We start from the raw sequence: 27,971 nt of genomic DNA, 5'->3' as shown, positions 1-27,971 counted from the left end.
TAAATCATTCTATTTAAATGAGGCAGGAAAAAAAAAAACCCATTAACCTCTAAAGGGATGGGAGAATTTGTGATGGAAGTACAGCCAGGGAACCACACCTGGTATGATGGAAATAATTTGTTTGATTTGTATGATGGTAAAATTCATATGAAAACTCATTCAGTAGCATATTAAAGTTTTGCATATTCTAGTTTATGCAACTATTCTTCAAGTAAAAAAAAAAGTCTAATAATGACAGGATACAAATGACAATACAAACACGTGGTTCTTAAATCAGAAAATACATAAAGAACAATGAAAAAATGGGAACGATATATTACATCAGTTTGGATGGTTTGTCGTTGGCTTTGTGGGTTTCTGTTTTGGCCACAAAAGTCAAGGAACTTCTTGGCTTTTGTTCAAAATGTATGAGCAGCTTCAGGCAAGAACCACCTCACTAAATACATCCAAATAGCTAGTCTTTCCTGGAGCCTTTGGCTATATGAGAAACATTTTGATTCTCCAGAATAAATCCTACAATTTGTCAGATATCTAAGAAATACTAGTTTTAGCTCTCAGTTGGGATCACAGCTCAAAATTAAATACTCCAGAGACTCAGCTGCTTCCATTTTGCTGTAGAGGTCTTCCTAAAAGCATGTGCATGGTTTTTCATAATTTGATTTTTTTTTTTCATTCTGACCTACCATTCATCCAAACTCCTTCACACTTCTAGCTTGTTGACATACTGTATTTGTACTTCTGTAAATTCTGTGTCCCTTAAACTGACCCCTTCAACCTTTGCCTCCTGAGGCTACTACTGTCCTTTAGAGCTGAACTCTGGTGTGGCCTATTTGTGTCAGCTAACACTCTCTATCTACCTCTCATGAGTTGGGACTACTCTTATCTGTTCTTGCCAAAACATCCTAAATTTTCACATGACAAATTGGTGTATTTGACTGAAATATGAGCTCAAAGAAAAAACGCAGTCTTCTCCTAGCAATATTAAAAAAGGATGAAGTTCTATGAGGTTAGGAAGTAATTTTCTAAGACAAATTACAAATGGCACACTACACTTGGTCTTTGGAAACACTGTGCGGGGAAAAATGTTTTAACATATAAAGAAGGTCATTTTAACTTTAAAATTCTAATTAACCTACAGCACACACCTAATATCATGAACATATTGGGCCTGAAATATACTCATCTCTTACTTTTGAATTTTTCCTTTTTCCAAATGAGGACATATTAAAAAGCATCTAATTTTTGTGAAAAAACATTAAAGAAGCCCTTTCACCCTCCCAATTTGTATAAATGACTTTTCCTCCAGCCATCCATTTGGCTAACTTAATGGCTCTTTAAATTCTCACTACTGGTTTATGTTCATACTCAGCCTTGGATTTAATAGTTCCAAGCACTTCCTATCTTACTGCTCACATTTGATCCAAACTAATCACACCTTTTACTGCACTAAGTATTCTTTTCATCCCAGAGGCTCTTGGGAATAGCACACTGCTTGCAAAACAAAGGGAAACCAAGTCAGCATAATCTTATATGCTGAAGACAAGTTGTTTCCCTGCTCTGGGTGATGAGGGAGGTATATAACTAGTGTTATATATGAGAAAGAAAAGCAGGTTTTGGACAGGTTTCAGGGAAATTTTTATTTGGCTATAGGTGATTCCAAGGAAAGGGTACTTTACAGCATTCAGATGTCTGGGATGTCCTCCCTCCTTGCTCAGTTGTACGTTTAAAAAAAAAGTTTAGGATTTAAGCATTTTACCTGGCCCTGGTTCCCTTTCTTTCTTATTCTTTAACTTTAATAATGTCTTATTTTCTATCCATTCTTTACTGGATAGCTGGATAAAACCAAGATGAGCATCAACAAATCTTTTTGCACACATTGGAGATTGAACCCAGGGTACTCTACCAACGAGCTGCATACCCAACCAGCATTGTTGTTGTTGTTGTTGTTATTATTATTATTATTATTATTATTATTATTATTGAGACAGTATTGCTAAGTTGTTGAAGCTGGCCTTGAATTTGTGATCCTCCTGCCTCAGCCTTCTGAGTTGCTGGGATTATAGGTATGTTCTACCATGCCCAACTGTCAAATCATTTTTTATTTAATGTATTTTATTCCTCTCCCCAGAACTCTATTATTCTTGTGATTTTCTCTCCTCTTTATTCCCTCATTTTCTCTTGACATAAGTGCTCAAAGTGTGTTTATTACAGTAGTGTAGCTTAGCCTATTGAAATTGAGGTTCCCCCCTCCTCCCTCCCAGGAACCCAGGACCTCAGGCATAATAGGCTCTCTTGCACTGAGCTATATCCCAGGACCTCAAGAACCATTTTTAAGTCTACTCTCTCAGTATTCTACACAATTCATAACTGAATCCTATAAGTGCTGGCCTTGGAAGAGGGAAGGCAGTTCCCTCCTTTTGCTGACTAAGAGTTTCTTCCTGGGATAGCCTCATTCTGTTATTCTTCAAGTAGTTCTTCCTCTAAAGTCTGCTCAGTCCTCAATTCACTTTCTAGAGGGTAACCAAATAGAGATAACCTTGAGTAATGCAGGTGAACTAAGTAATGCAGGTGAACTATCTATCATTTAGTCCTAGTTTACCACTCCTGATATGCATGTAGAATAGCTGCTTATTTGTGACAGGTGCTTCATAAGCAAAACAGAGTGCTTGAGAGAATGAAATTAGAGAAAGGGGGAGGAAACAGAGGAAGGAAAATATATGTAGATAAAACTCATGATGGGTCCTGAAGAATGCATAGCTTTCATGAGAAATGGGTAAAGAAGGAGAAAGGGGAACAGAGGGGCATCCCTGTGGGGTAAATTACACTTGGAAAGGATATAACTCAGAAATTGTAAATGGTAGGAAAAATGCATGCAAGGAGGCCATGGTAATGTTCAACCACATTTGTCAAGTCATTTGGGTTGCAAGTCTCACTCTAAAGCATGTGATTTGATTAGTGTAAGTCTCTAAGTTTATAAAAAAGTCCAGATCAAGAGTCTCTAAGTTGATAAAAAAAAAAAGAGAAATCCAGGCACAGAATGGCCTTATGGAATCTGAATCTGCCATCTTCTTTTCCAGCACTCAGGTGGAAAATGTTTGCAGGTAGCTTTCCTTCTCTTAACAAAAGTAGGTTCCAGCAGCTCAGTTTACATTGAGGGATTAAATAACATAACCACAGTCTGCCTTCAGAGCTGGGCTAGCTTTGAAATCTTCCTTGTGACTACGAGTGACCTGTACTCTATGCTTGCTCTTGGAGTCAAGGGAATGAACTACTGCCACCTGAATAATGTAGACTGATAGTGGTGCTTTGGGTCCTGCAGATGACAAGTGGAGACTGATTAGAAAGGGAATGGATGTTGAGTAAGCAGAAATAATAGTTGATCATCACAAAATCCTGACTTGGAATGATCCTCCTACAAGGCAACTTAGAAGTAATCTAGTTGGAACTCTTTGTTTTACAAGTGAGAAAATTAAAACCCAGAAAGGGAAATCCCGAGAGAAAATAAATTAGTATATTGGACACCCAAAAATCAAATATGATTAGAATATACAATTGGTTAATCCAAAAATTCTCTTAGAAATGAAATATTGAAAAGTCATAAATAAGTGTTTTTACTCAAGTCATACACATACATACACACAGGGTGGGGAAGAGGAGGAGGATGACTTGTTAATCTTGATGTGGGGTCAAGTTCCTTCCTGTGAATAAGTATTCACTGGCCTGTTATGGAGGCGGGGCAGGGGCAGGGCAGGGAAATCAACTGTGATCAAATAGAGTCTTGGGCTTTTTAAAGTGAAGTGAAACCTTGAAAGTAGCTGCATGGCAACCTACTTGCAACATATTTTCTAGTATTCAAGACTTCTCTCCAATATTTTACTATTGTCTTGTCCATGATTAACAGTGACAAACTCACCCAATGTTTTTAAATTCATTTTCTCTGAAACAGCATTCTCTCTTCTTCCACTAATTTTAAATAATTGTAGTAACACATATTATTGGAATAAACCAATTTGAAAATAATAAATACAGTGAACTCTTGGTAGCCCAAATTCCTGCTGGTAGGAAATACTACAGATCAGTCTATAAGTTATAAGTGAGTGTTCAGTGCTTTGGGGCATCAGATGGTACATCATAAAAAGAAAATAGCTTCTTTTGGGTTTACACGTTTCCTAGTTCAAAAATGACCACTAGCCAAAAATAAAAGAAATTGGTGCAGAGAACATCTATTGTATTATTTAATAGGAGACAGCATGTCTCAAAGTTTGGGAGAGATAGTATATATGTACAGGTATAAATATACATATGTGTGTATGTATAAAAGGAAACAATTATTCCCAAATCTCTAACTAGGTTGTAAGTTTCTCTGCATTCCTTAACACTTGCTCAAGGCCAAAATTCTCTAAATACCACAAGATTAAAAATAAGATGGCATCACCTCCACTGAGGTGTTCTTCTAACCCTTGCTTTCTCAGGCCACTCTGTTATGAGAGGCAGCACAGTCTGAAAAGTTTCCACAGGGATGTCTAAGACAGACAGATGGCCTCCTCTGTACTTTCTACTCTGGGGAATTAGGGAAGAGGCTTTCATGAATGCTTATAACATCAACAAACCACAATCGAGCCATCACTTCACTCCTGCATAGAAAGCCCCTCCAAGTGAGAAACACCTTTTTGGATGAACATTTTCAAATTTATACATATAAGCATCTCTCTGCATATTCTTTACAGGTCCTCCTGTGAAAAAGCAGGAATTCATGAATAAAGACAGCGTGGCAAGGAACCAAAGGACTGATGGCACTTCCCTCAAAGTGGTTCAGATCCTAGTTGTGAACACTGCATGAGCATATAAATGAATATAGTGGTTGCTATAAAGTAGGTCCATGGCATGTTTTTGACTGTGGATGCCATGAATTTGCTTTGGGAGGGGCAGTGTGGAACAACTCTTTCTGGTAGTCTTAAAAAGTCATCCATGAGAGCTGGGGATGTAGCTCAGTGATCATGTACTTGTCTAGCATTCATGAGGCTCTGGGTTTGATCTACAGCACCACAAAAATAAATGAATGAATGAAAAAATTAATAATAATGATTTACTTTTGAGAAAAAAATATTTTCCAGGTCAATAATAGGGAGATGAGAGATAATGGTTGGCTTTTAGGCAGAAAAAGGTTCTAATTTGAGTACACACTAAAATTCAGAACAGTCTGGAGATGCTTGAGCTACTAACCTACATTCATATCCTTCAAATCTTTATGGTGACTGCCAATGTATCTCAGCTTCCTGACCTTTCTTCTTTCTTTGTATCTTCGTTATTGGTATGCTAGTCCTTAAGGAAAGGTGATTTATGGTAATTATCCTATTAAGGGATTTTCTTATATTCTTTATTATCATCTGTCTTCTTCATATCAGATGCCAGACCTGATGTAGAACTGATATAGTTTGTAATCTGCTATGTCTCAGTAGACATATGCACGTAGGCCTGAGACTCTGCTGGAGCTTATAACTTGAACAATTATAAAAAGACTTAAATTGTCATGACAGTGAACATACAGTATCTCACTGCACCCTTATTAAACAAGCTTCTAGGTCCCCCCAAAACATGCCTTGCTTAAAAACAGCATTGTGGATCAAGGCAGTATTTATTTTTTTCTTGGTGTTTTCTCCCAGTCACCTAACAAAACTGACACATGAGGTATATTCTAGGTAATTATGGAAGGATACAGTACAGCATATCTAAATTGAGCCAGAAATATTTTAGTTCAGATCTTCACAGCTTTGAGCTTTCTTGTTTTATGAAAAATAAAGCATTTGATCTTGGGATCGTGAGTAAAATCATGAAATCATCTTCTATAAAGCTAATTTTTTTTTTTAATGCTGGGTAGAGTTTTGGTTTTTGTTGTTTTTGTCTATTACTTCACATATAGCAGATTTAATTCAGAAAGCAAACTGTTCTACAGGCCCACTGGAAAACCACCACCAATTGTGAGAGCCATTAGAGTTAGCTTTGAGAATCCACCCTTCATTACACTAGCTTCCCTAATGTTAATGATCACAGCACTGATGAAAAATTGCTAGTTCATGACCTCTACTGGCTCTAAGCAAAGGACACCCAGGACTGCCTCCTCTCAGAGAAGCAAAGCATTTTGGACAGTGAAGAGTTTAAGGTGACGTGGGGATGTTTTGCTCCGAAGACATGAGGTCTGAAGAGGATTACTGTGTGTTCTAGCTAACGGGCAACACAGGAGTGAGGAAAATGCCAGGAATTCCTTGGCTCATCAAGAAAGGCAGAAACTAAAAATTACACAAGTGCTTTGGCTCAGGAGCTAGAGGAGGGCTGCCAAGTTCTGGAGATATTCCCTAAATCTGCCATGAATACTGGGCAGCCAGTGGGACTACAGCTGACCATCCCAGAGCTTGGTTCAGTTATCATTAAACTGCAAAGGGCAGAAACAATACCTTTGGCTAAAAAAAAAAAACAACAACAAAACACTGATTCTTCATTTTCTATAAATGGAAAATAAACACAGAAGATAAAAGGAGATATAAAGCTACTTTCATAGCAACAGGGTACTTGCTTGCAATTCAGCCAAAAACAATTTGTTATGTTTATGCACATACAAAAAATGCCAGCCAAAAATCCAGATGTTGGATGAACATGATCAAAATATGAATCTAAAGGGTAATAATGTGAATTATTAATTAGCTTTTTGCCTTTTCTCAATGAAGTGTTTAACTTAGTCAAAGATAGAGGATATATTATGAATGCTGCAGGATATGCCAATTCAGCATAACCCAATACAGAACATCCACAAAACTGAAAAAATATAGGGGTGGTGAGGACAAGGAAGGGTAGAAAATCTTACTTGCCCTTATAGAATATGCTCCATTTATAGTTTAATTCTAGATGTTCCACAGCTTTGGTCAGAAGCCTCAGCTTAACTGAAATGTTATTTCTTTCTCCACTTTATTAGGAGTGATACCATAAAGGCATTGCTTCAATCTTAATGTTCTATCTGCTATGAAATTGAAAGAAGCTTGGTTCTCTTCATTACAATGCACATTGACAGGATGGCTGGATAGAAGCTATATAGCCTTTTCTATGCATCCACATGACAATATTCATTTTTCTCTGAGTAGGAAAGTTTTGCATGAAATGGTTACTGTTCCATGCATCTCAATATTACTTTTAATAATGAAAACATTTCTCCTCCATTTCATTGTCTAGGGCTCTTTTTTCCCTTCCTTTCTCTTATCAGTTCATGATGCTATTTTGTGTCTGATTTTGTAAACTTGCATATCCTCATACATGCATTAAAATAGTATTTTCTTTTAAGTATTTCTGAAACCTTTCACATAACTAGTAATTTCCTAAAATAACATGCACCTGGGGCAGTAACCATGGAATATGGGCATCATTATGTGGTATCTAGAGCTTACGAAGAGGATCTCAGCTGAGACCCTGTAACTTGTTGGTTTGCCTTGATTCATGCCAGATCCTTACCATTCACCTCTCCATAGAGACATCTGAGTGAGCCTTGTAAGACCCTCACATCACATCTCACATATACAACTCAGGTTATATTCTACAGACTTTCAGAATCAAGTACAAACTCATTGTGATTTTCAGGAGCCTTAGCTATCCAACTCTGGCCTACTTATAAACCCTAATTTGTGTCAGGCCTTTATGTGATGTGTGATTCCTCATCCATCCAGATATACAAACACCTAAAAATTTGGTTTGAGTATTGCAATATCCAGGCAAAGAACTGAATGCTAGTGATACAATGGTACACAGACATATTTTCAGAGAGAGATAAGTAATAAGGTAATACAATCATGGGTGACATGTGGGATGCTGGAAATGCAGAAGAATGATCTACCAGCTGAGACTGGAATTGAGTGTGATGACCTCAGAGAGTGTTATAGTTTGGATCTTCATTACAATGCACATTGACAGTATGGCTGTCAATGTGTATCTCCCAAAGGCTCTATATTAATGGCTTGTTCCCCAGTGTGGAAAACTTTAAGAGGGAGGCCTAATGGGAAGTCTACGCCATTGTGAGTGTGCTCTTGAAGAAGATTATGAGACCCTGGCCCCTCCTCTCTTTTTGGCTTCCTGGTCATAAAAAAAGTGTATTTTATTCTCCTTGTGCTCCTGCTATGATGTGCTGCCTTGTCCAAGGCCCAAAGCAATGGGGCCAATCAATCATGGATTGAAACCTTTAAAACTGTGAACCAAAATATCATTTTTCTCTTTATAAGGTGATTATCTCAGTTATTTTTGTTATAATGACAAAAATCTGACTAACACATGATTTCCATTCAAAACTAATATCTAAGCAAAGACCGAAAGAATATAGAGATATCAGTCAGCCAGATAGTATAATCATGACTAGTCATCCAGTAGAGAGGGGTCTTTCTAATGTCTTATAATCAGCAACATTTTTAAAAACTAATTATTTCACGATGGTTGCAATGTAGGACTATGGTGCAGAATGAATGATTGGCAGCTCCCCTATTATGTCTTCCCCTTCAATCCTCTGTCCCCACATACTTAAGCCCTCTTCTTATTGTCTGCAAGAGGAGCTCCCAGTCTTTACTTCATGTACTACATTCTCAGAGTATTCTCCACCCTTATCATCATCCTGCACTGACAAAGACTCCTTGACTTTTCTGACACTTTCCCTCAATTATACCTGCTTTGAGGGTGTCTCCATCATTTGTTTTCTTTCCTCCTAGCAAGAGCAAGGGACATAATGAAAATGTATTTGAGTAAAAAGGAGAAGAGATGGTTAAAAACCACATCTTTTATACTTGCAATCTATCTACAAATGCATTGGTCTGCATTGTAAGATAGGCAATCAGATCTAGACATGTATTAGGGAATGGAATTGATTCAAAACCTTTCAATGAAAACATGGGTGACTCATGGGGTCTTTATCTCCTTCTGATAACATACAAAGGGAATAGTGATTTAAAAAAAAAAAAAAAAAAGCCTAAACAGAGCATGAAATATTCTAGGGAAAATACTTAATTAGAGTGGAGAAAGAATAGAAAACAATGCAAGTATGGGATCTCCTTTGAGCAAGAGGAAGGAGTTCAATCATTGTGCAAAGCATATCTTAAGAAGTCTTTGGGGGACCTGCACCATCAGAAAAGAAATACAAAGCAGGACATTTGCAGAGGAGTTCCTTTCTCTTGACATAGTATCTTCTTTTAGAAGTAACTTTCCTTTTAAAATTAAACAAAACAAATTATAATCAGCATGTTATGTTAGGTCAGAAGGATACCAGTAAATACCTTTCCTGCTGGTGTCACAAGAAACTGTTGAGCTGAAGCACCTCAGTTCTGTGTCCCAATGAAAGAAAATTTACAGTGTAGTGCAAAAAGTCAAGCAAGATAATTTTATTATAAGTGAAAGTAAACTAAGGCTCAAGCAAAGAGCTCTCTAAAGAGAGACTGTGTTGTCTCTGAGCAGAAAATGACAAAGAAAGCTACTCTATTTTCTAATTTGTTACTTTGATATTTCCCAGGAGAACTGGGTTCCACCTTCTGCAGTCTTTACCAATCTCCTCCTTCATACTGGAGGGAAGTTTTTGACCCTACTAGGTCCTAACTGGAACTGTCATGACAACCAATCTATTCATGGAGGCTTCATCTACAAGTTTTTAATCCTGTGTTCTCGTGGGTGCTGGGGTTAATGATGGGACAGACTTCATTTTAGTAAGCCTGTGCTACTAAAGGAATTTCGCTTCTGAAATACACTGAGAAACCTATGACCATAAATCCTAACTTTACAATGCCTTCAGTAGACTGTCAGAAGTTAGCCTTATTGCTCTTTTTTTAATTGACATATTTCTTAATTAGCTACCTTTGTTTCTCCCTGTTTATTCTTAGGGGGGTATATACACCTGTTGTTCTACAACTTACTTGATTATTCATTAAAGGCAATTCAAAGAAACCCTTGTCCCTGCTATGTTACGGTTCACATTTCATTACTCATTACCACTACCTAACACTCGTATCTCTCAAAAAATCTTTGTAGTAGCAAAGAAGATAGAGTAAAAGGAAGGAGAACAAATTTAGGAAAGCAAGAAAAAGACAAAGAGTGAGAAAATAAGAGATCTAGGAAAGCAAGGTGACATTGATGCCTACTAAGAGTAGTGTGCTACTCATCCTACTCATCAGAGCTTCCTGGGTCTGCAAGAGACCTGGAAAGGAAAAGGGGAAAATGATTCCTGTAGTTTTTCCACTAAGGAAGTAATGGATAAATTACAAAGGGAAAATGGTCTTCTCTGAAAATGCAGCAAACTTAATACACACTTGGATGCATTATTATTTCACTTCTTATTAATGTTAATGCTCTCCTCTCAGAAAGCTCTCCTCTCATAAAAAAGAATATATGCTAATTGCAATATTATGAAAACAATTTGATCACTACAAAAGAGGAATGTCAACTCAAAGAACAGACCAGGTGTGTAGATTCATTTGCATTTCATGGCAACATGTTGGAAACCAGCCTGCATAAATTATGTGCAAACACCAAACCCTCAAAGAGACACATGCTTTAGCAGTGGAACACAGCACCAACCACTCTCTCAGCATATCCTACTGCTGACAAAACACCTACCTTCTACAGTGGCTCGCTTGGGCTGGATGGTGATGGCTCCTTCTGCAATATCTTCATGCTGGTGTAGAGGGTTTATTTTGGATCCCCAGCTGTCTGATCCCACCCAAAGAAAATGTCCCACTTGGTCAGCTCTTTTGGCTGCTGCAAGAATTTGCCTGTGGAAAGGAATATAAAAAGGAACATTAAAATAATAATAATAATAATAATAATAATAATAATAATAATAAGGAACATTAATGATAAATAGCAGAAGCTGGACATAAGCATATTCAAAATCAAGTAGAAGGAAAGCAAGCTATTTTTCTCAAAAAGTAAATAATTGATGACAACAAAAAGCATGCCAAAGGATTTATATGCCTACTAAGAGATTTTGCAAACCAATAATAAAAATGTCAAAGCATCTCGAATAAAATAGTCAAACGACATAAAAAAAATCAAATTATAAAGAATTATAAATGCCCAATAAGCTGGATATACATATGTCATAAAGAAAGGGAATATAAACTAGAACCAAGATAGCAAATTCATGTCCTATTTGGGACTTTTTTTTTTTTTTTTAGTTTGCACTTGGTGCTGAAGAAAAGACTTCCATTTACAATTGGTGGTGTCATTTCAAGAAAGCAATATGTTCACATAAATCAAAGTTATTTATTAAAATAAACAATTTGACATTAAACAAAAATTATAATCTATTTATGGATTAAACTACTTTATAAATAGCAAAGACAGTAAGAGTAAATGAAAGAAAAAAGAAAAGTAGTTATTAATGGAAAATCATTACAGTAGTATTTTTGGAAGAAGAGGGATGAGAAGTAATTTTGTTTTCAGAACACACACACACACACACAAAAAGTACAACTAAAGCTCCTTTGGTGGGTAATGCAACAGGGAAAAAAAGAAGAAAAAAAAAAAAGAACTTGTTGGCCTCACCGGATTTGAGGTTACCAGAGGTATAGAACTAAAAACAAAAGGACTGACTTAAAGCATGTACAGGAAATGACAAAAAGCCAGCTCATTTCTTCAAGTCAGGAAAAGGAATGGTTATTTTCTTAAAAAGAAATGTAAACAATGGATTCTGATATTATGAACACTCAATAAAAGATAAGAGTTATATAAAACATGACTGCAAATTAGTGCAACCTTTCTGGAAAGTAGTGTGGAAATTCCTTTGAAAAATTGAAATGAAGTATAACCCCCACTCCTTTGTATTTACACAAAAGAACTGAAATCTGCATCGTGTAGTGATACAGCCATATCAATGTTTATAGCAGCAGAATTCACAATAGCCAAATCATGGAATCAACCCAGAAGGCCATCATAGATGAAAGGATAAAGAAAATATTGCATATATACATGATGGAGTTCACTCATAAGGAAGGATGAAATTATTGCATTTCCCAGTAAATGTATGGAACTGGAGAATATCATGTTAAGTGAGATAAGCCAGACACAGAAAAATCAAGAATCAAATGTTTTCTCTCATTATGTGGAAGCTAAAGCAAAATAAGGGTAAGCAGAGTGGGGGAACAGAAATTCATAAAGATGTAGGGAAGATCAGTGTAGTAAAAGGAGGAGACTGAAAGGGAGGAAGAATAGGAAAGGGAAGGAAATATAGAAGAATAAATTTAACAAAATCATGCCATGTACATTTATAAGCATACCACAGTGAATTCCACCTTTAGATATACCTATAAAGCACCAAGCAAAAAATATATGAGGGAAAGGAAAACCAATAAGGTAGAATAAAGAGAACAGGGGGAAGGAGAAGGGGAGGGAAAAGGTGTGGAGTCCCAGGACTAAAAAGAAGTAAATCAAATTCCTTGCATGTACGATTTTGTCAAAATGAACTCAAGCATTACATATAACTATAATGCACTATGAAAATTAAAAAATAATTATACAACAACAAAACCCATTGAGGTAAGGATGGGAAGAAATGTCTACAAATCAATATATTAAATATTGAAATGGTAAGACGTCAGGAAATATTCAACTTCTGCTTACAGAGCACAAAAAAACAGGAAAAAAGTTTGTTAAGTTCTGAACCATCTCAGAGGAAAGACCTGAGATACTGACTTACAGGAAATCCCTCAACAGAATGACCAGTTTGATACCTGACCAGCCCAATGGGGACCCTTAGCTGGTAAGTGTAGCCCAGGTACACAATGGAGGATCACAATGCCTAAATGAAATGTGAATGGCCTGAAGTTCCCTTAACTATAGAAAATCTCCTACATAAAACAGAATAATGAACAAGAAAAAAGACATTGGTGTGGTATGGGGAAGAGATAATATATGAAAAGACCAAAATAACAAATACATTTAATTGAAAATTATCACTTGTGTAAACAGCAAGATGAAACAGTAACACTATGAAACAGCTCTTCCAAAAAATATGAAATCAAAATTATATTTGAAGAGATAAAAGAAAAAGTTTAGGAAACACTGCAAAAAGTAAAACAACCAAAAATAAATAAGAAAAAAGTGTTAAAAAATAGATATAGGAAACCCTATATCCAAGTAACATTTGCAGAACAAATGTGTGATGGTTTATTTATTTATTTTTTTTTTTTGGTCCTCTGGGGATTAAATTCAGGGACACTCAACCACTGAACCACATTCCCAGCCCTATTTTGTATTTTATTTAGAGGCAGGGTCTCACTGAGTTACATAGAGTGCCTTACTTTTGCTGAGGCTGGCTTTGAACTCAAGATCTTCTTGCCTCAGCCTCCCAAATAATTTTAACTTTTTTATTAATTTTAATTTAAATAATTTTTTAATTTTAATGTTTTTTTTACAGAAGAAAAATCCAAGAAATTGAAAGGCCTGGATTTCCAAAATAGGAAAGATAAAATAGTGTAAAAATGGGAGAAAATAAAGAATATTACAAAAATTCAAGATGACTGAAAATAATGAGTATTCTGAAATCATTCAGAGAGAAAGGACACGTGCAGAGAAATAAAAAGATCAATTGCTCAAGTGCAAAAAAAAAAAAATGAAGGATGAGACAGCAATGATGCATTAACTCCAAATTTTGGGGCAAAATTTGTTGTTTAACCCAAAATAATATTTAAAAAGTAAATAAAAACCCCAATGCAAAGAGAGTTTGCATGCATGCCAAGTGGGTCTTATAGGTTTTTCCATGCTAAACCAGAATTTCACAACCTCTACAAGCATGAACTTCTCTTTAAGCACCTACAGATATTTGTTGTAAATCATTTATGGGCTAGATATGGTGTATTTAAGAAAAAAATACATGAGAACACTTTTAACACCCCAATTGTATTCAGTATAAAAACAAGTTTAGTCATTAAATATACAAAGATGTTTTAATTTACTCTTTTGAAAAATTTATTAGAGAATGTGCTCTAGGGATATGAGAAAATAAACCAAGAATAAAAATCACTACAGCCAGGAAAAATCATTGAGAAAGAGAGCGTGTACACATGAGTGAAAGAACAAGCAAGAGAAAGAGTGAGAGAGTTTGAAACTCTTGACAGTAACTGGTCCAAATTAAGGGAATGATGGAGATTTCAGGAAGGATGTGCACAGGAAAAAATAATGGAACTTAGATTTTTTTTATATATGAACATATAGCAAAAAGTAGTAGACCTATGAGGTCAACCGAAAAATATTAAAGTAGCTTCACAAATAAAAAACATTGTCATGGGGCTGGGGATGTGGCTCAAGCGGTAGTGCGCTCGCCAGGCATGCACGGAGTGCTGGGTTCGATCCTCAGCACCACATAAAAATAAAAGATGTTGTGTCCACCGAAAACTAAAAAAAAAAAAAATTAAAAAATTCTCTTTAAAAAAAAATTGTCATGTTAGCATGAGGAAAAAGCAAAAAGATTTTTCTAAAATACAAGATAATTTAAAAACAATGCTATTGTGTGTGATAATTACATAATCATAATAAACACTTATTTTTATGAAATAAATCTGATAGAATATACTGGGAAGTTAGGAGAGAAGTAAGTGACTTCAATCCTACCAGAAGGGAATTCATTATGCAGATAAGAGCAAAAAAAACGGGGGGGGGGGGGGGGGGGGCCTTAAAGATTAAAGAGTTAAAAATAGCAGGCTGGGGCTATAGCTCAATGGTAGAGCGCTTGCCTTGCACATGTGAGGCACTGGGTTCGATCCTTGGCACCACATAAAAACAAAGATTATGTCCATCTACAACTTAAAAATAAAAGTTAAAATAGGCCCATGGTGGTGCAATTTAGTGAGATACTATGTCTCAAAAACTAAAATGGGTTAGAGATGTGGCTCAGAGAGTAAGAGCCTCTGGCTTCAATCCCTGGTACAGGAGGAAAAAAAAAAAAAAAACAGCTTTATTTTCCAATGGATTTACAATGGGAACGTTACTTTTATAATCAGAACGGTATTTCAGAAAAAGATTCACTGTTGCCTAAAATCCAAATGATCAATACTCTGAATGATTTAACACTTAGCTTCAGAATCTAGATACTAATGTCTTCTCACTGCTATTCTCAGACCAAGTATTTGAAGTTAATGTTCCAAGAAATCTCAAAATCTCCCATCTACAGTGTAAAGCTTCCGAAACAAGAAATAACAAACATTGTAGGTGATCTGTACTCTTCAGACACCCGTGCTTCTAAGATCACATTTTGGACGAAATATATATGTACTCCATTTTTATCACCATGCTCAAAAACTATGATTGCAGTCATTACAATAAATCACAATATCCAGTAATACTCAGTGCACAGACCAGAACACTGAAAGAATGAACATAATTATTAAGTAAACTACATTCATTCTACATCCAAAATAAACTCATATGCTACCTAAAGATCAAACGTATTAGAACTCATCAATCAACAGATCTATCAGTAGTACATTTTGTATGTGCTGAGTGCATTTAAAATAAACATAAGGCCATGCCTTACCAATATGATACAAGTTTTAAAAATGTGTGAAATAGGTATGGGAAGGATTTGAGATAATCAAGGAGGTTATTATTAGTAGCATGGGAAAACAAAGTGTAGCACAAAGACAAGTATAGTAATTACAAACACAGAATTTCAAAAATAACTAAAACACTGATTGAAGAAGAAAATATCCTAAGAACAACACAACCAGCATTTTCTAAGGAGAGAGAGAATATATTTAAGCGTAATCAGAAACATTTCCCTAGCATGTATGAAAGAGACTTTGAAGAACAGATATTGGTTCATCAGAAAGAGAAAAGACAAAATGAATAAACGCTATGACGGAGATGCATTTGGGGTGGAGAATTGGGTGTGAGGTCTAAAATGTTAAAGTGGGACATTTTAAATAATTGTGTAGTTCAGAAAGAAAAGTTTGTACTTCCAATCATGAAGTTCTGGCATAAGACTATGTATTTCTTTCATGTATCCAATGCCACTCATTGAGAATCAACTATGGCCTGTGTACCACCACAGGTATTAAAAATACAAAAATCAGTCAAGGGAAGCATTATCTCTATGCTAATAAGGATTACAGATTACTGGAGAATACCGACATTAATTTAGCCACGCAATGATATAACACTGCACTACTGGCATAAACTGAAGTATTATAATGAATTTTCCAAAGCTACTCTGTTCCATGATTTCCATGACAAAACAACACTAGAGCTGGAACTAGGGATGAAAAAGGGAAGGAAATGCATTCTAGGTAGGTGGAAGAGAAGGTATGAAGACCTGGGAGGAAGAAAATGCAAACAACCCCTTAAAAGTATTTTCATTGTATTGATGGGAAAACTGAGGACCTGAGAAATTGGGACTTATTGGGAGGAACTTGCCCAAAGTGGGACAGTGCCCATTTAAGTAGTTAAATATTCTCAGATTCAAGTTTAATACTTTTCCATGTCTCAGCCCTGTTGTCCACCTGCAATCAGAGGTTTGTACCAGGATGGATTTATGGGTAGTACATAGACTACACAGACAGCAGAGTAGGGGCAGATGAAGGTACAAAGTCTGGTTACTGGCAGTGCATAGATCCAAACAAATTGTGATCATGGCCTGGCCCTGTCTTTTTTTTTTTTTAATTTATTTTTGTTTTCCTGTGGATTAAACAAAGGGCCTCACAGGTGCATGATAAGCTCTCTACCAATGAGTTAAAACCCCAGGCCTTGAGCACTACAACTTTACCCAATAAAAGATATTTGCCGTCACATTCAATGATATATAATTTTGAACTACCAGATAGACAATGATTTAAACGAGTTCTTTCACATCAGTGAATCAAAAACTGGCATGTCTCTAGGAGACAGTATTTTAAGGAACACATCTTTATCCTAGTACTTTCATTTCAAGGACTTTATCTTATCATACTTATTTATTTATTTAGGTACCAGGGATTGATCCCAGGAGTGCTTAACTACTGAGCCTAATCCCCAGCCCTTTTTAATATTTTTATTTAGAAATAGGGTCTTGTTGAATAGCTAAGGGCCTGGGCCTAAGTTGCTGAAGCTGGCCTTGAACTTGTGATCCTCTCGCCTTAGCCTCCCAAGCTGCTGGGATCATAAGCAGGCACCACTGCACCTGGCTATCTTATAATTCCTTGTAATATAAATATATAATATTTTTGTATCATATTATTCCTGAACAAGGTATATAATACATAAATGTTTACATGTTAATAGATTTTTATATTAAAGTCTATAATCAAACTTAAATGTCATCAACAAGGGGACATTTAGATAAGTTAATTATATATGTAAAATAAAATTCTGCATGGCTATTCAAAAGACTACATCTATCAGGTACTGAGATCCTCAGTGAAAAAAGCCTGAGCAAAGACATTCAAGGTGCAGAATAGGTACAGGTAGTTCATGTATTATATTTAAAAACAAGAACATAAGCACAAACACAGTATCTCTAAGAATGATCTAACAAGAGGCTAGAATGATCTAACAAGAACTGAGAGACAAGATAAATTATATTTTACCTTCTAGCGTGGATACTTACAGAGTTATTTTACTTTTGAATCAGGTAATAATTACCATTTATTCTATAAAGATAAAAAATAGATCCTGGACCAGATTGGGAGTGATTAGAAAAGGAAGCAGGGGACATCATGTTCTAGAAAGACCGGCTTTACATGGTTTGCCTACAAATCCAAGGAATTAGGGGAAAAGGGAAGATTATAAGTAGCTTTGTGTAGACTGAGGGAGAGGGAATAAAGACATGAGAAGGAAAAAGGGGATTCAGGAATCCACAGATAGGATAAGTTTTGTTCTGAACATAAGAGATTAAGGCATTGCCAATAAACTAGACTTATAAGACTTTACTAACATTAACAGGACATTCTTTAGATAAAAACCTACTATATCTGGATATGCTTTAAAAAGTTTAGTGTTTTTTCTTCTTTTTAATAACTGAATACATTTATTTTCTAATAGAAAAGACAGAACACGAACAAGGTGCTATATCCATGGGAGAGTACAGCTCCCTGTGAGGGAATAGAAAGCACACACAGATACTGCCATTGTATCATTACGGCTTTGATCCTATCAGTCAGCATCCTGGTCTTTCTGTCTCCTATAGCTGCAACATGCATATGAACATATTTCACCAATAATCCTTACTTTATATCCTCATCGTTGGCAAAAATCACGACGGCCCTGGAGTTGGGGGTGTCCAGGAGCTGTTTGATAATCCTATCAAAGTCAATGGTCCTGTCTTTGCGCTCTTGGGGTATTCTCACGGACTGGGCAATGCAGAGCCCACCTGTTCAAGAGAAGAAAGCAGAGTGTCAATAAAGTTCCCACAGAGATACGAAAGGAACCAGGGAAGGTAAATGGGGAGGAGAGAATCCTAATTGCACAGCGCTTTCCTGGTGACATACATGGCTTTGGAAGGCAAAAGACATGATGCTGTCTATTGCTCATAGTTCACGTACTTGTCATTGGGCTGTAAACCTCCCTCCCTATGCAATGCACTTGTAAATGTCTAATTATACCTAGGAATACCAGGGATGTTAATTCTGAGTAGATAGGCAACAGTGCCAGATAAGGTGGGCAGGTGGGAGAAGGTGATATGTTACACTAAAATAATAAAGAAAAATGGAACACCTAAAGCTCATGTTTTTCTGAATTTTCCAGTTTGGGGATTCTCAGTAAATTTTTTCCTTTCACACCAATCTAAATTTTCAAAACTCAGTTCCAGTGAAATAAATCTAAAAGGAAAGCAAGAACATCAACTACTATATATCATAGTGTACACACACCATTTTTACATATGTATCTTATGCTATCTCATTTTATCCTCTTAAAACTCTTATATAAGGTACATACTATTACATATTTTATCTTCTGGAAAAGGTGGACCAAAGGATTTTTTTTACTCCATACTTCACAGAGTAATTATGATAAAAATTGATATTATGGATTTCAAGGTGGGAAAATATTCAATAGGTTACTAAGCAATTGGTAAACTTCTTCCTGTTCCACCTCCTGCTTAGTGATTGTTTCAGATTGTAATATTTTGTAAAACACACTTTAAGAAAGGCAAGTGTAGGTGAAAGGTGTAGAGTATATTTGTGGGAAAGACTATAAAGTCATTCAAGGGGCAGAAGACTTAGAGGTAGGGACAAGAAAAATGTCTTACTCTATAGACAGCTGTAGTTAGCAAGTTTACACTTTGCATAGACAAATGGTTGTATGTTACTAGGTATCCATAAATACAGGAAATATGAACCTGAACTCCAAATTGAGCATTTATTACACTTTACTGTCAATTAGTGTTAGTTCTAAGTGGCCCTCAACCTGCAGAGTGCCTGAAATTATCTGTTGTCCTGCTTCAAAATATTGCTAATAATACTATCAATCAACTTGACTTAACTGACATCTCTAGAGCAATCCACATAACCACAGAACAGGCGAGACTCTTTTCAAGTATAAATGGAACATTTACTGTGACAGACCATTATATGAACGTGAACTCCAGTTCAGGGCCATTATGGGGGTGGGGGGAGGCTTAAAATTAGAAAGCATAGAAATCATACAAAGTATGTTCTCAGATCATAACAGGGTCACAGAAGAAATTAATAAAAAAGGTAACAGGAAAATTTAAGTACTTGGAAATTAAACAGCATACTTTTAAATGACCCCCAAGTCCAAAATAAAGTGCCCAAGAAAATTTAAAAACAGTGAACTGAAAATGAAACCTCAACATATCAAATTCATAGATTATAGGTAAAGCAGTGTTCAGAAGGAAATCACCATTATTCAATTATCTTAGAAAACCTGAAATCAGCAACCTAAACTTCTACTTCAAGAGAAAGGGTGAATAAATACCCACAGAAGGCAGAAAGAAATAATAAAAATGAAAGCAAAAGTCAATGAATTTGAAAACAGAAAAAAATAAAAACAATGAAATCAACAGTTACCATTTTGTTCGGATCAGTAAAAATTTACAAATCTTTTGACAGGCTAATCAAAACGGGAGGGATGGCAAATGACTGAATGAGGAATGAAACATAATACTGTCGAACTTACCCATGGATATTAAAAGCTAATAAGAGGGTATTACAAATAACTTTATGCCAATGAATTCAGCTATGTAAAATTAAGAACTCTGAAACACACAAATTTTCATAACTAGACGAAGAAAAAATATGTATGTAGAATCCTGGTATAAATTAAAAATACCAAATTCACAGTTTAAATTTATAAAAAAAAAAAAAAAAAAAACTTCCAAAAAGAAGATTCAGACTCAGATGGTTCCATTCATAAAGTCTACCAAACAATGAAGGAAGAAATAATCTCAAGAAATAGAAGAGCATATATCATTCCATGAGTTCAGAATTATGAAATAACTAAAATAGACAATGTTTACATAATAAAGTGAAATACAGTAATAGAGTGCAGTGGCCAGGACAGACTAAAGATCTGTGGCCTGCTAGGTGGCTTGCTTGAGCCAATATTATAGCTGCCACCAAACTTGGATTCACACCTGCTATTCTACATCATGGAGGACCCAGAGACGAGCACCAGCAGATAAAAATGTGACCATCTTGAGAAAATAAGATTTTGGGGCACAAGGAACTAGGCCACCAGAAGTGACAAGAAGAAAACTGTGTCCCTAGACACAGTATACCCCAAGAGAAAAATGGAGCAGTTACACTAGCAGGAACTGGAGAAGTTCCCAGAGAACTTTACTACCAATATCAACCTCAAACCTGTCACTGAAAATATGGCTAAGACCCATCACCAGGTCCTGTCTCCCACCACTGCAGCAAGAGATACCTTAAATTATAAAGAGGCCCCCGAGTACTTTGATGAATGTTTTCCCATCAAAATGTGTGTGGCTCCAAATTAATTTTAGTTGTTCGATGTTTGCTAAATTCTAAATAAGAATTTCGAAGGTACATATGACCATTAAATACGGAAAGTAAATTAATATAAACTGATAGGCTCGGTAAGATTTACTCTAATATGTAAAAGGCCTGAACTCCATTTCCTTTATTACACATAAGAAGGGATATAACTATTCAAATAGTAGACTCATTTCATAATTTGCACAATTGGTATACAGAAAAGAGTTTTTCTGTAAGTTTATGCAAGTTTAACTTACAGAGGGATAAAGACCTTCATCTAATAAGTTTCCTTTATTTTTAGAGATACAAAAGACAATCACTTTGTTCAAGTAGTGGATACCTTGTTATGTAAATTGGTATGAACTGTGAAAGTTCTAAACTTAGCAACTCAATTTTTGGAGACAAAAGTATTTAAAAAGAAATTTCAGGGGCTGGAGTTGTGGCTCAGCAGTAGAGCACTCACCTCACATGTGCCAGACCCTGGGTTAGATCCTCAGCACCACATACAAAAATAAACAAGTGAAATAAAGGTGTTGTGTCAACTAAAAAATAAATATATATATGTAAAAAAAAATATATCAGAAATATTAAAGTAGTTGATCTGTTTTATCATGCCAAAAACTGGTAAGAGGCAAAAAGTAAAAGTGACCAACATAATTTGGTGAATATGAGAGACATATTGGTATTTTGAATTGGCCAGAAGAATATCAAGTAATATTACCTGATATTCTTGATTACTTTCAGGAAACATTTTTAAATTTATCTTCAGATCCTATATTTCAGCAAAGTTTCTTAATTTATAAAATTCTTTGTACATTCCTAATGTTCTAAAACAAAAATGCCCAAACTCAAAAAATATGCAATTTGATGAAATAAAACCAATTAATTTTTTTTAAAAAAGAAAAATTCAGATCAATTTTATTCATGTGCTTATGTGCTAAAGTCCTTGAAAATATCAACAAATCCAGCAACATACAAAGAAATTGTAACACATTATGACTGAGTATGTTTCATCCAAGGAAGATAAGGCTGATTCATGATTTGAAAAAAATCAATGATTATGACTCACATGTTGTCAGATTAAGAAAACCCACATAATCTTCTCAATACATGCAGAAAAAGTACCAAACAAAATTTACTGTTCAAAGTAAAAACCATAAACTAAGGTTAAAAGTAAAATTTTTTAGTGTAACATGCATCTACAAAAAACCCATAGGCAGAATCATAATTAATAGTAAGAGAACTAACTTACCTAACTATGGTTAGTTAGGTAAGGTTATCCTCTCCAACATTGTATTGGATGAGGAAAACAAAGAAAAAGTACACAGTTTACAGAGGAAAAAATAAAGTTGTTTCCATTTGCAGATGACATAATTATATAGAAATCACTGACTTCCCCCCACCCCCAACCAAACATCTCCATCAAATACTAAAATCAAGAAAGGTGGCAGGATATGAACTCAACATACAAAAGTCAATCAGGTACCATACATTAGCAATGATCAGTTTACATTATAAATTTAAAACAATGCCATTCACAAACACTACCACCAAAACCATGGAGTCCTTATATATGAAAGTGTGGAGAATTTGCAAACTGAAAATCTCCCGAATGTCGTAAGAACAACACAAAATCTCAATGAATTTTCTAATCTGTGTTAATTTTAACAGTTAACTCTACATTTATATGAAAACGCAAAAGAACTAGACTAACAGAAAAAATTCTGAAAAAACAAAATTGGAAGCCACATGGCTGTGCGTGCCTATAATCCCAGCAACTCAGGAGCTGAGACAAGATCACAAGTTTGAGGGCAACCTCAGCAACTTAGTGAGATCCTGTCTCAAAATAAAAAATAAACTAACTAGAGATATAGCTCAACACCCTGGATTCCATACTTAGTACTACAAAATAACTAAAAAGAACAAAACTGGAGTCTCGCAGAACCAAGTCCAAGACTTCATATAAACCTACAATATTCAGGGGCTGGGGATGTGGCTCAAGTGGTAGCGCGCTCGCATGGCATGTGTGCGGCCCGGGTTCGATCCTCAGCACCACATACAAAGATGTTGTGTCTGCCGAAAACTAAAAAATATTAAAATTCTCTCTAAAAAAAAAAAAAAAAAAGCTACAATATTCAAAAGACAGTACAGTATTGATGAAATTATAGACACTTAGGTGAACAGCAGAAAACAGACTCAGAAATACACCAGAACAGCTACCATCAGCTGACTGTGAGGAAAGTTACAAAGGAAATTAAAAAAAAAAAAAGACTGTTCATCATATGATGCTAAAATGGCTATTCACATGCAAAAATAATGAATCTTGACAAATACCTAATAATCTATACAAAAATTAACTCTAAATTATTGTAAAACACAAAGCTAGAAAACTTAGAACAAAAAGGGAATCTATTTAACCAATTTTGGGATCTGACATCAAAAATACAATCTCTAAAGAAAAAAAGACACATTGGGTTTTGTGAAAATTTGAAACATTTTTCTGCAAAAAGACAGTATGAAGGGCTGCAATTGTAGCTCAGTGGTAGAGCGCTTGCCTAGCATGTGTGAGGCACTGGATTTGATCTTCAGCATCACATAAAAATAAAGGTTTTATATCCATCTACAACTAAAATATATACATATTATATTAATATATGGCACTAATATGTACCATATATATGGTGCTAATAAAACATGAGACAGACCAGGATAAAAATCACATATCTGATACTGGATTTGCATCCAGAATATACAAATAAACCAACAAAAACAAAGAAGAAAACAGGCAAATATCTCAATTCATACTTTTTTTAAAAAATGATACAAACATGATAAATGAGCATATAATAAGTTGTTCTATTGTGGTGTTAACTATTACAATCAATGAGAGTAAGTTATAGGTTATAGATTAGTGAAAAAATATATATTATATATTTTGATAAGTGAGATAAGAATTATAAAGCAAGAACTGTCATAGAAAGGCCTAAGATTCCATTTGGCTGCCCTCTATAAAGAAGTGTTACAAGAGTTGTTTCTGAGAAACTGAAATGAAAGCTGTTTTCTTATAGTATATTGTTTTCTGTACTTTGTACCCCACAAATATGTACTCAACCTAGGATATAGTGGTCTTGGTGACCCAAGACTTTGAAGTAGATTCTCACCCCTGCTAACCACCTGCTCAAACTCAGGATGTGGTTATCTAAAACCTGCTCAACTCCAAGATGTGACTGTCTTGAGTTGCTGGTAAATTGCCGTCTTAGCTTCTATGACTGACTTGTTTGCATGACGCTAAGGAAAGTCCCCGAGTTACGGTTTTCGCCCTTAAATTCCCAAGCCACAGGCTAAGAAATTGCTGTTCTCCCACAGCGCCTCAGTCTCTGTGGGTAGGTTACAGTGCCTGGCCAGGTAAATGAAGCGCTCTTTGATTTGAATTCGGACTTGAAGTGTTTTCTGAAGCGGCTCCCCATACCATATCACTCAGGAGAAATGTTGGTAAAACCAGAGGCAGAGGGAGGAAAAAAAAAATGGCGGATTAGAATGAAGCAGCATTTCTCACAGCTTTGGCTACCGCGGACACAAACCACGTGGATACTGTTTCTCCCCAGGTGGGTGAAAAGGAATTTCACTAACATTCAATATTGGACAGAGAGCCTTAGAAAAATACAAAGTTTGGGTCCATTAAACAAGGAAAAGAGACGAAATTCGAGAAACTGCTTGAGGGAGCAGTGGAATTACCACACGAGACTGACAAAGCTGAGAAATATCACAGACTTAGCACAGAAAATCCTGAGACTGAATGGGTAACCTGTCCTAGCCAATCCAGAGGCTGTCCAACTCATTAAACAGGCCCACAAAAGAAGCCCCAAGTTTACCAATTGTCTGCGGGGAGCCGAGCCGGGCGCCCTCTTGGATACTGTGTGCAGTGGCGCAAGGGGATCTGGGAACTTGGACCTGGGAGTTCCTGGCTGACACCGTGTAATCCGACCTGAGCCTGCGAAGACTTAACTGAGTCTAGCAAACCTGAGGAAAATCCAACACAGACACTGAGAACATTTTGCCCTTTGAGTCTGTCACTTGGCATGCTCACAAGGCCAGTTACAGTGGGTCAGGAATTTGAAGGGTGGGTGTGACAGTGCTCAGTACTCAGTCCCCCCTCAACTCCCCCCCAATTTTTTGAAGGTAGTTATTTTCCCTTGATCTGCTTTCTATATAGTCTTTTTCACTACTCTATTTCCCTTGTTTCCCTTTTGGCTAACAGCCAAATTTATTCTCTCTTTAACTCTTCCTTATTATTTTACTTATTTTTTTCTCCTTCCTCATAACCAACACATCTACATTTACTGCTGCATTTGCCCTATTGATCTCTTCAAATTGCAAACACCTTTCTATCTTCCTATCTCACTTCTTTCCTCTTAATCAACTTTATCCTTTAAAAAAAAAAAAAAGAGTTTTAATGTGGTGCTGAGGATTGAACCCAGGGCCTCACATGTGTAGGCAAATGCTCTACCACTAAGCCACAACCCCAGCCCCTATCCTTAAAACTCTTAACAGTATTTGGTTTATATAACTTAGGTCCCACCACCATTGTTATAGCAATAATTAATGTGGTGGGATACATAGACAACACCGATTACTTTATTTTATGCCAGACATAATTTTTGATTATCTATTGCTTTTACCAATGAAAATTGCTGATTGCACCATTTCTGCTTATTGTGTCAATTAACATTGTAGACATCATAATAGGAATGAAGTTCCTAGTCTATTGCTATATATTGTTTGCATAGGTTGTTGCTATTATTAGGTTACCCCCCCCCCCAAAATCTGGGAGATACTAGTAATATATAGGGACATGATAAGCTCACAGGGTAAAAACTCTGCTGCTTCAAAACCATCCAGATACATGGGTAGACACACAGATAATATGAAAAAGCAAAGGAACAAACCATCCCATATAACACATAATACCTCAACAACAGAACTCCCTTTACACCACAATGGAGGAAATGTCATAAAATTTAGAAAGTTCATTGTCAAACTGATCTACAAGGTAAAATATGACTTAAGGAATAAAATCAGGGAGAAAGTACAAGAAGTGAAAGATTACTTAAATAAGGAGATAGAGATTCTGAATAAGAATCAAAAATCCTCTAAATTAAGTAATCAATTAAAAAATTAAACATTCAATGAAAAGAATCACCAATTGGATAGACCACTTGGAAGATGTAGCCTCAGGCAACAAAGACAAAACATATAATCTTGGAAATAAAGCTGACCATGGAGAAATGATGTTAAGAACCCATGAACAGGGCTCGGGTTGTGGCTCAATGGTAGAGCACTTACCTAGCACATGTGAGGCACTGGGTTAAATCCTCAGCACCACATTAAAAAATAATAAAGCTATAAAAAAGTTGTTTTTTTTTTAAAAAAAGAACCCATGTATAGAATTTTCAATAAATGAGATAATATGAAAGGCCAAATTTAAGATACACAAGGCTAGATAAAGTCTCTGAAATACAAACTAAAGAATGTACAATCTTTTCAATGAAGTAATATCAGAAAATTTCCCGTACCTAAAGTGGAAAATCAAATACAGGAAGCATACAGGACTCCAAATGTACAAAATTACCACAGACCCAGTCCAATATACGTTATGAATAAGCCTAGAATAAGTTTTAAAGGCTGGTAAAGAAAAACAAATGGTCATATTTAATGGTAACTCAATCCAGACCTTAGCTGATTTTTCCTGCCCAGACCCTAAAAGCTAGGCAGGTGGTCTAGGAATAAAATATACCAAACTCTGAAAGAGAATGGATGTCAACCAAGAATACTCTATCCAGTAAAATTAAGCTTTACATTGAAAGATGGAGCAAAATACCTTCCACAATAAACAAAAGTTAAAAGAATACGCAACTAGAAATCCAGCACTACAAAACATACTTGATAAACTATTTCATGAAGAAGAAATGGAGAATAAAAATGAATAGAAATAGGAAAGATAGCAGAATGAATCTGACATAATTTTCTTATGTACATATATGAAAATATGTAACTGAATCCCATAATAATGTATATTCACAAGAATATGGTCCTAATTAGAATAAGATAAAATATATGCTTGTATTTTTGTATCACAATGATTCTACTATCATATATAGCTAAAAAGAATCAATTAAAAAAAACAGTGATATACCATTATGTACATATTTGAATAGAATAGTAAAAAACAACAAACTAACAAGACTAAATGCTGGAGAAGATAGAGAGAAACAGGAATGTTCATTTATTGCTAGTAGGAGAATGTAAAAATCACTCATTAGAAAAGTTATTATATACAATTTCTATCCTGGGCTTTTGGTCAAGTGAATTGAATACCTCTATTTACACAAATGTGAATGCACATGTTTATAGCAACTTTATTAATCACTAAAACTAGAAGTAATCATTCAACTTTTAAAAATGAAGAGAATATCACTCCATAAGAGAATTCTATTTTTTTTAATCAGCTTTGTCATTACTGCCAAACAACCTGTCAAGAACAATTTTAAAAAAGGAAAAGTTTGACATTCAGTTACAGAGGTCTCAGTCCATAGCCAGTCCATTATTCTGTGCCCAAGGTGAGGCACAACATCATGTCAGGAGGGTGTGGCAGAGGAAAGCAGCTCAGAACATGGCCACCAGGAAGTACACATAGCTGTGCCCACCAAGGAAAAAAATATATTTTAAAGTCACGGCCCCCACCCTCCCTGTCACCTACCTCCTCCAGCCATAATCTACTTTCCTTCAGTCATCATCCAGTGATTTCCTATCAGAGAAAATTAGAGAAATCTAATCTACTAATTGGATTAAGATTGTCATTACCCAATCACTTCACCTCTAAAGTTTCCTGCATCATCTCACACAGGAGATTTTGGGGGACACCTCATATGTAAAGCATAACACTACTCAATAAACACTCAGTAACTGTTGGTTCATTCAAAAATGGGAATTATTACTAAATGCATTTTTCCATACCTGAGATGAAAAAGTCAG

General features: G+C 35.7%; 1 protein-coding gene across 2 annotated transcripts in view; it reads right to left on the bottom strand.

Annotated features, from left to right (window-relative positions):
- The window catches only part of Grm7 (glutamate metabotropic receptor 7), an 837,641-nt gene that overhangs the window by 371,969 nt on the left and 437,701 nt on the right, over positions 1 to 27,971 (bottom strand). For both annotated transcript variants that reach the window (XM_027931895.2, XM_027931894.2), the window contains exons 3-4: positions 18,208 to 18,349; positions 10,627 to 10,781 (exon numbers count right to left, since the gene is read on the bottom strand). In XM_027931895.2, the coding sequence (XP_027787696.1) occupies positions 10,627 to 10,781; positions 18,208 to 18,349 (297 nt within the window). The remainder of the gene's footprint in view (positions 1 to 10,626; positions 10,782 to 18,207; positions 18,350 to 27,971) is intronic.

Source organism: Marmota flaviventris, chromosome 20, assembly GCF_047511675.1.
Source record: "Marmota flaviventris isolate mMarFla1 chromosome 20, mMarFla1.hap1, whole genome shotgun sequence".
Classification (NCBI taxonomy): domain Eukaryota; kingdom Metazoa; phylum Chordata; class Mammalia; order Rodentia; family Sciuridae; genus Marmota; species Marmota flaviventris.
Note: the sequence above shows the minus strand (reverse complement) of the source record. Positions and strands in the feature narration are given on the sequence as shown.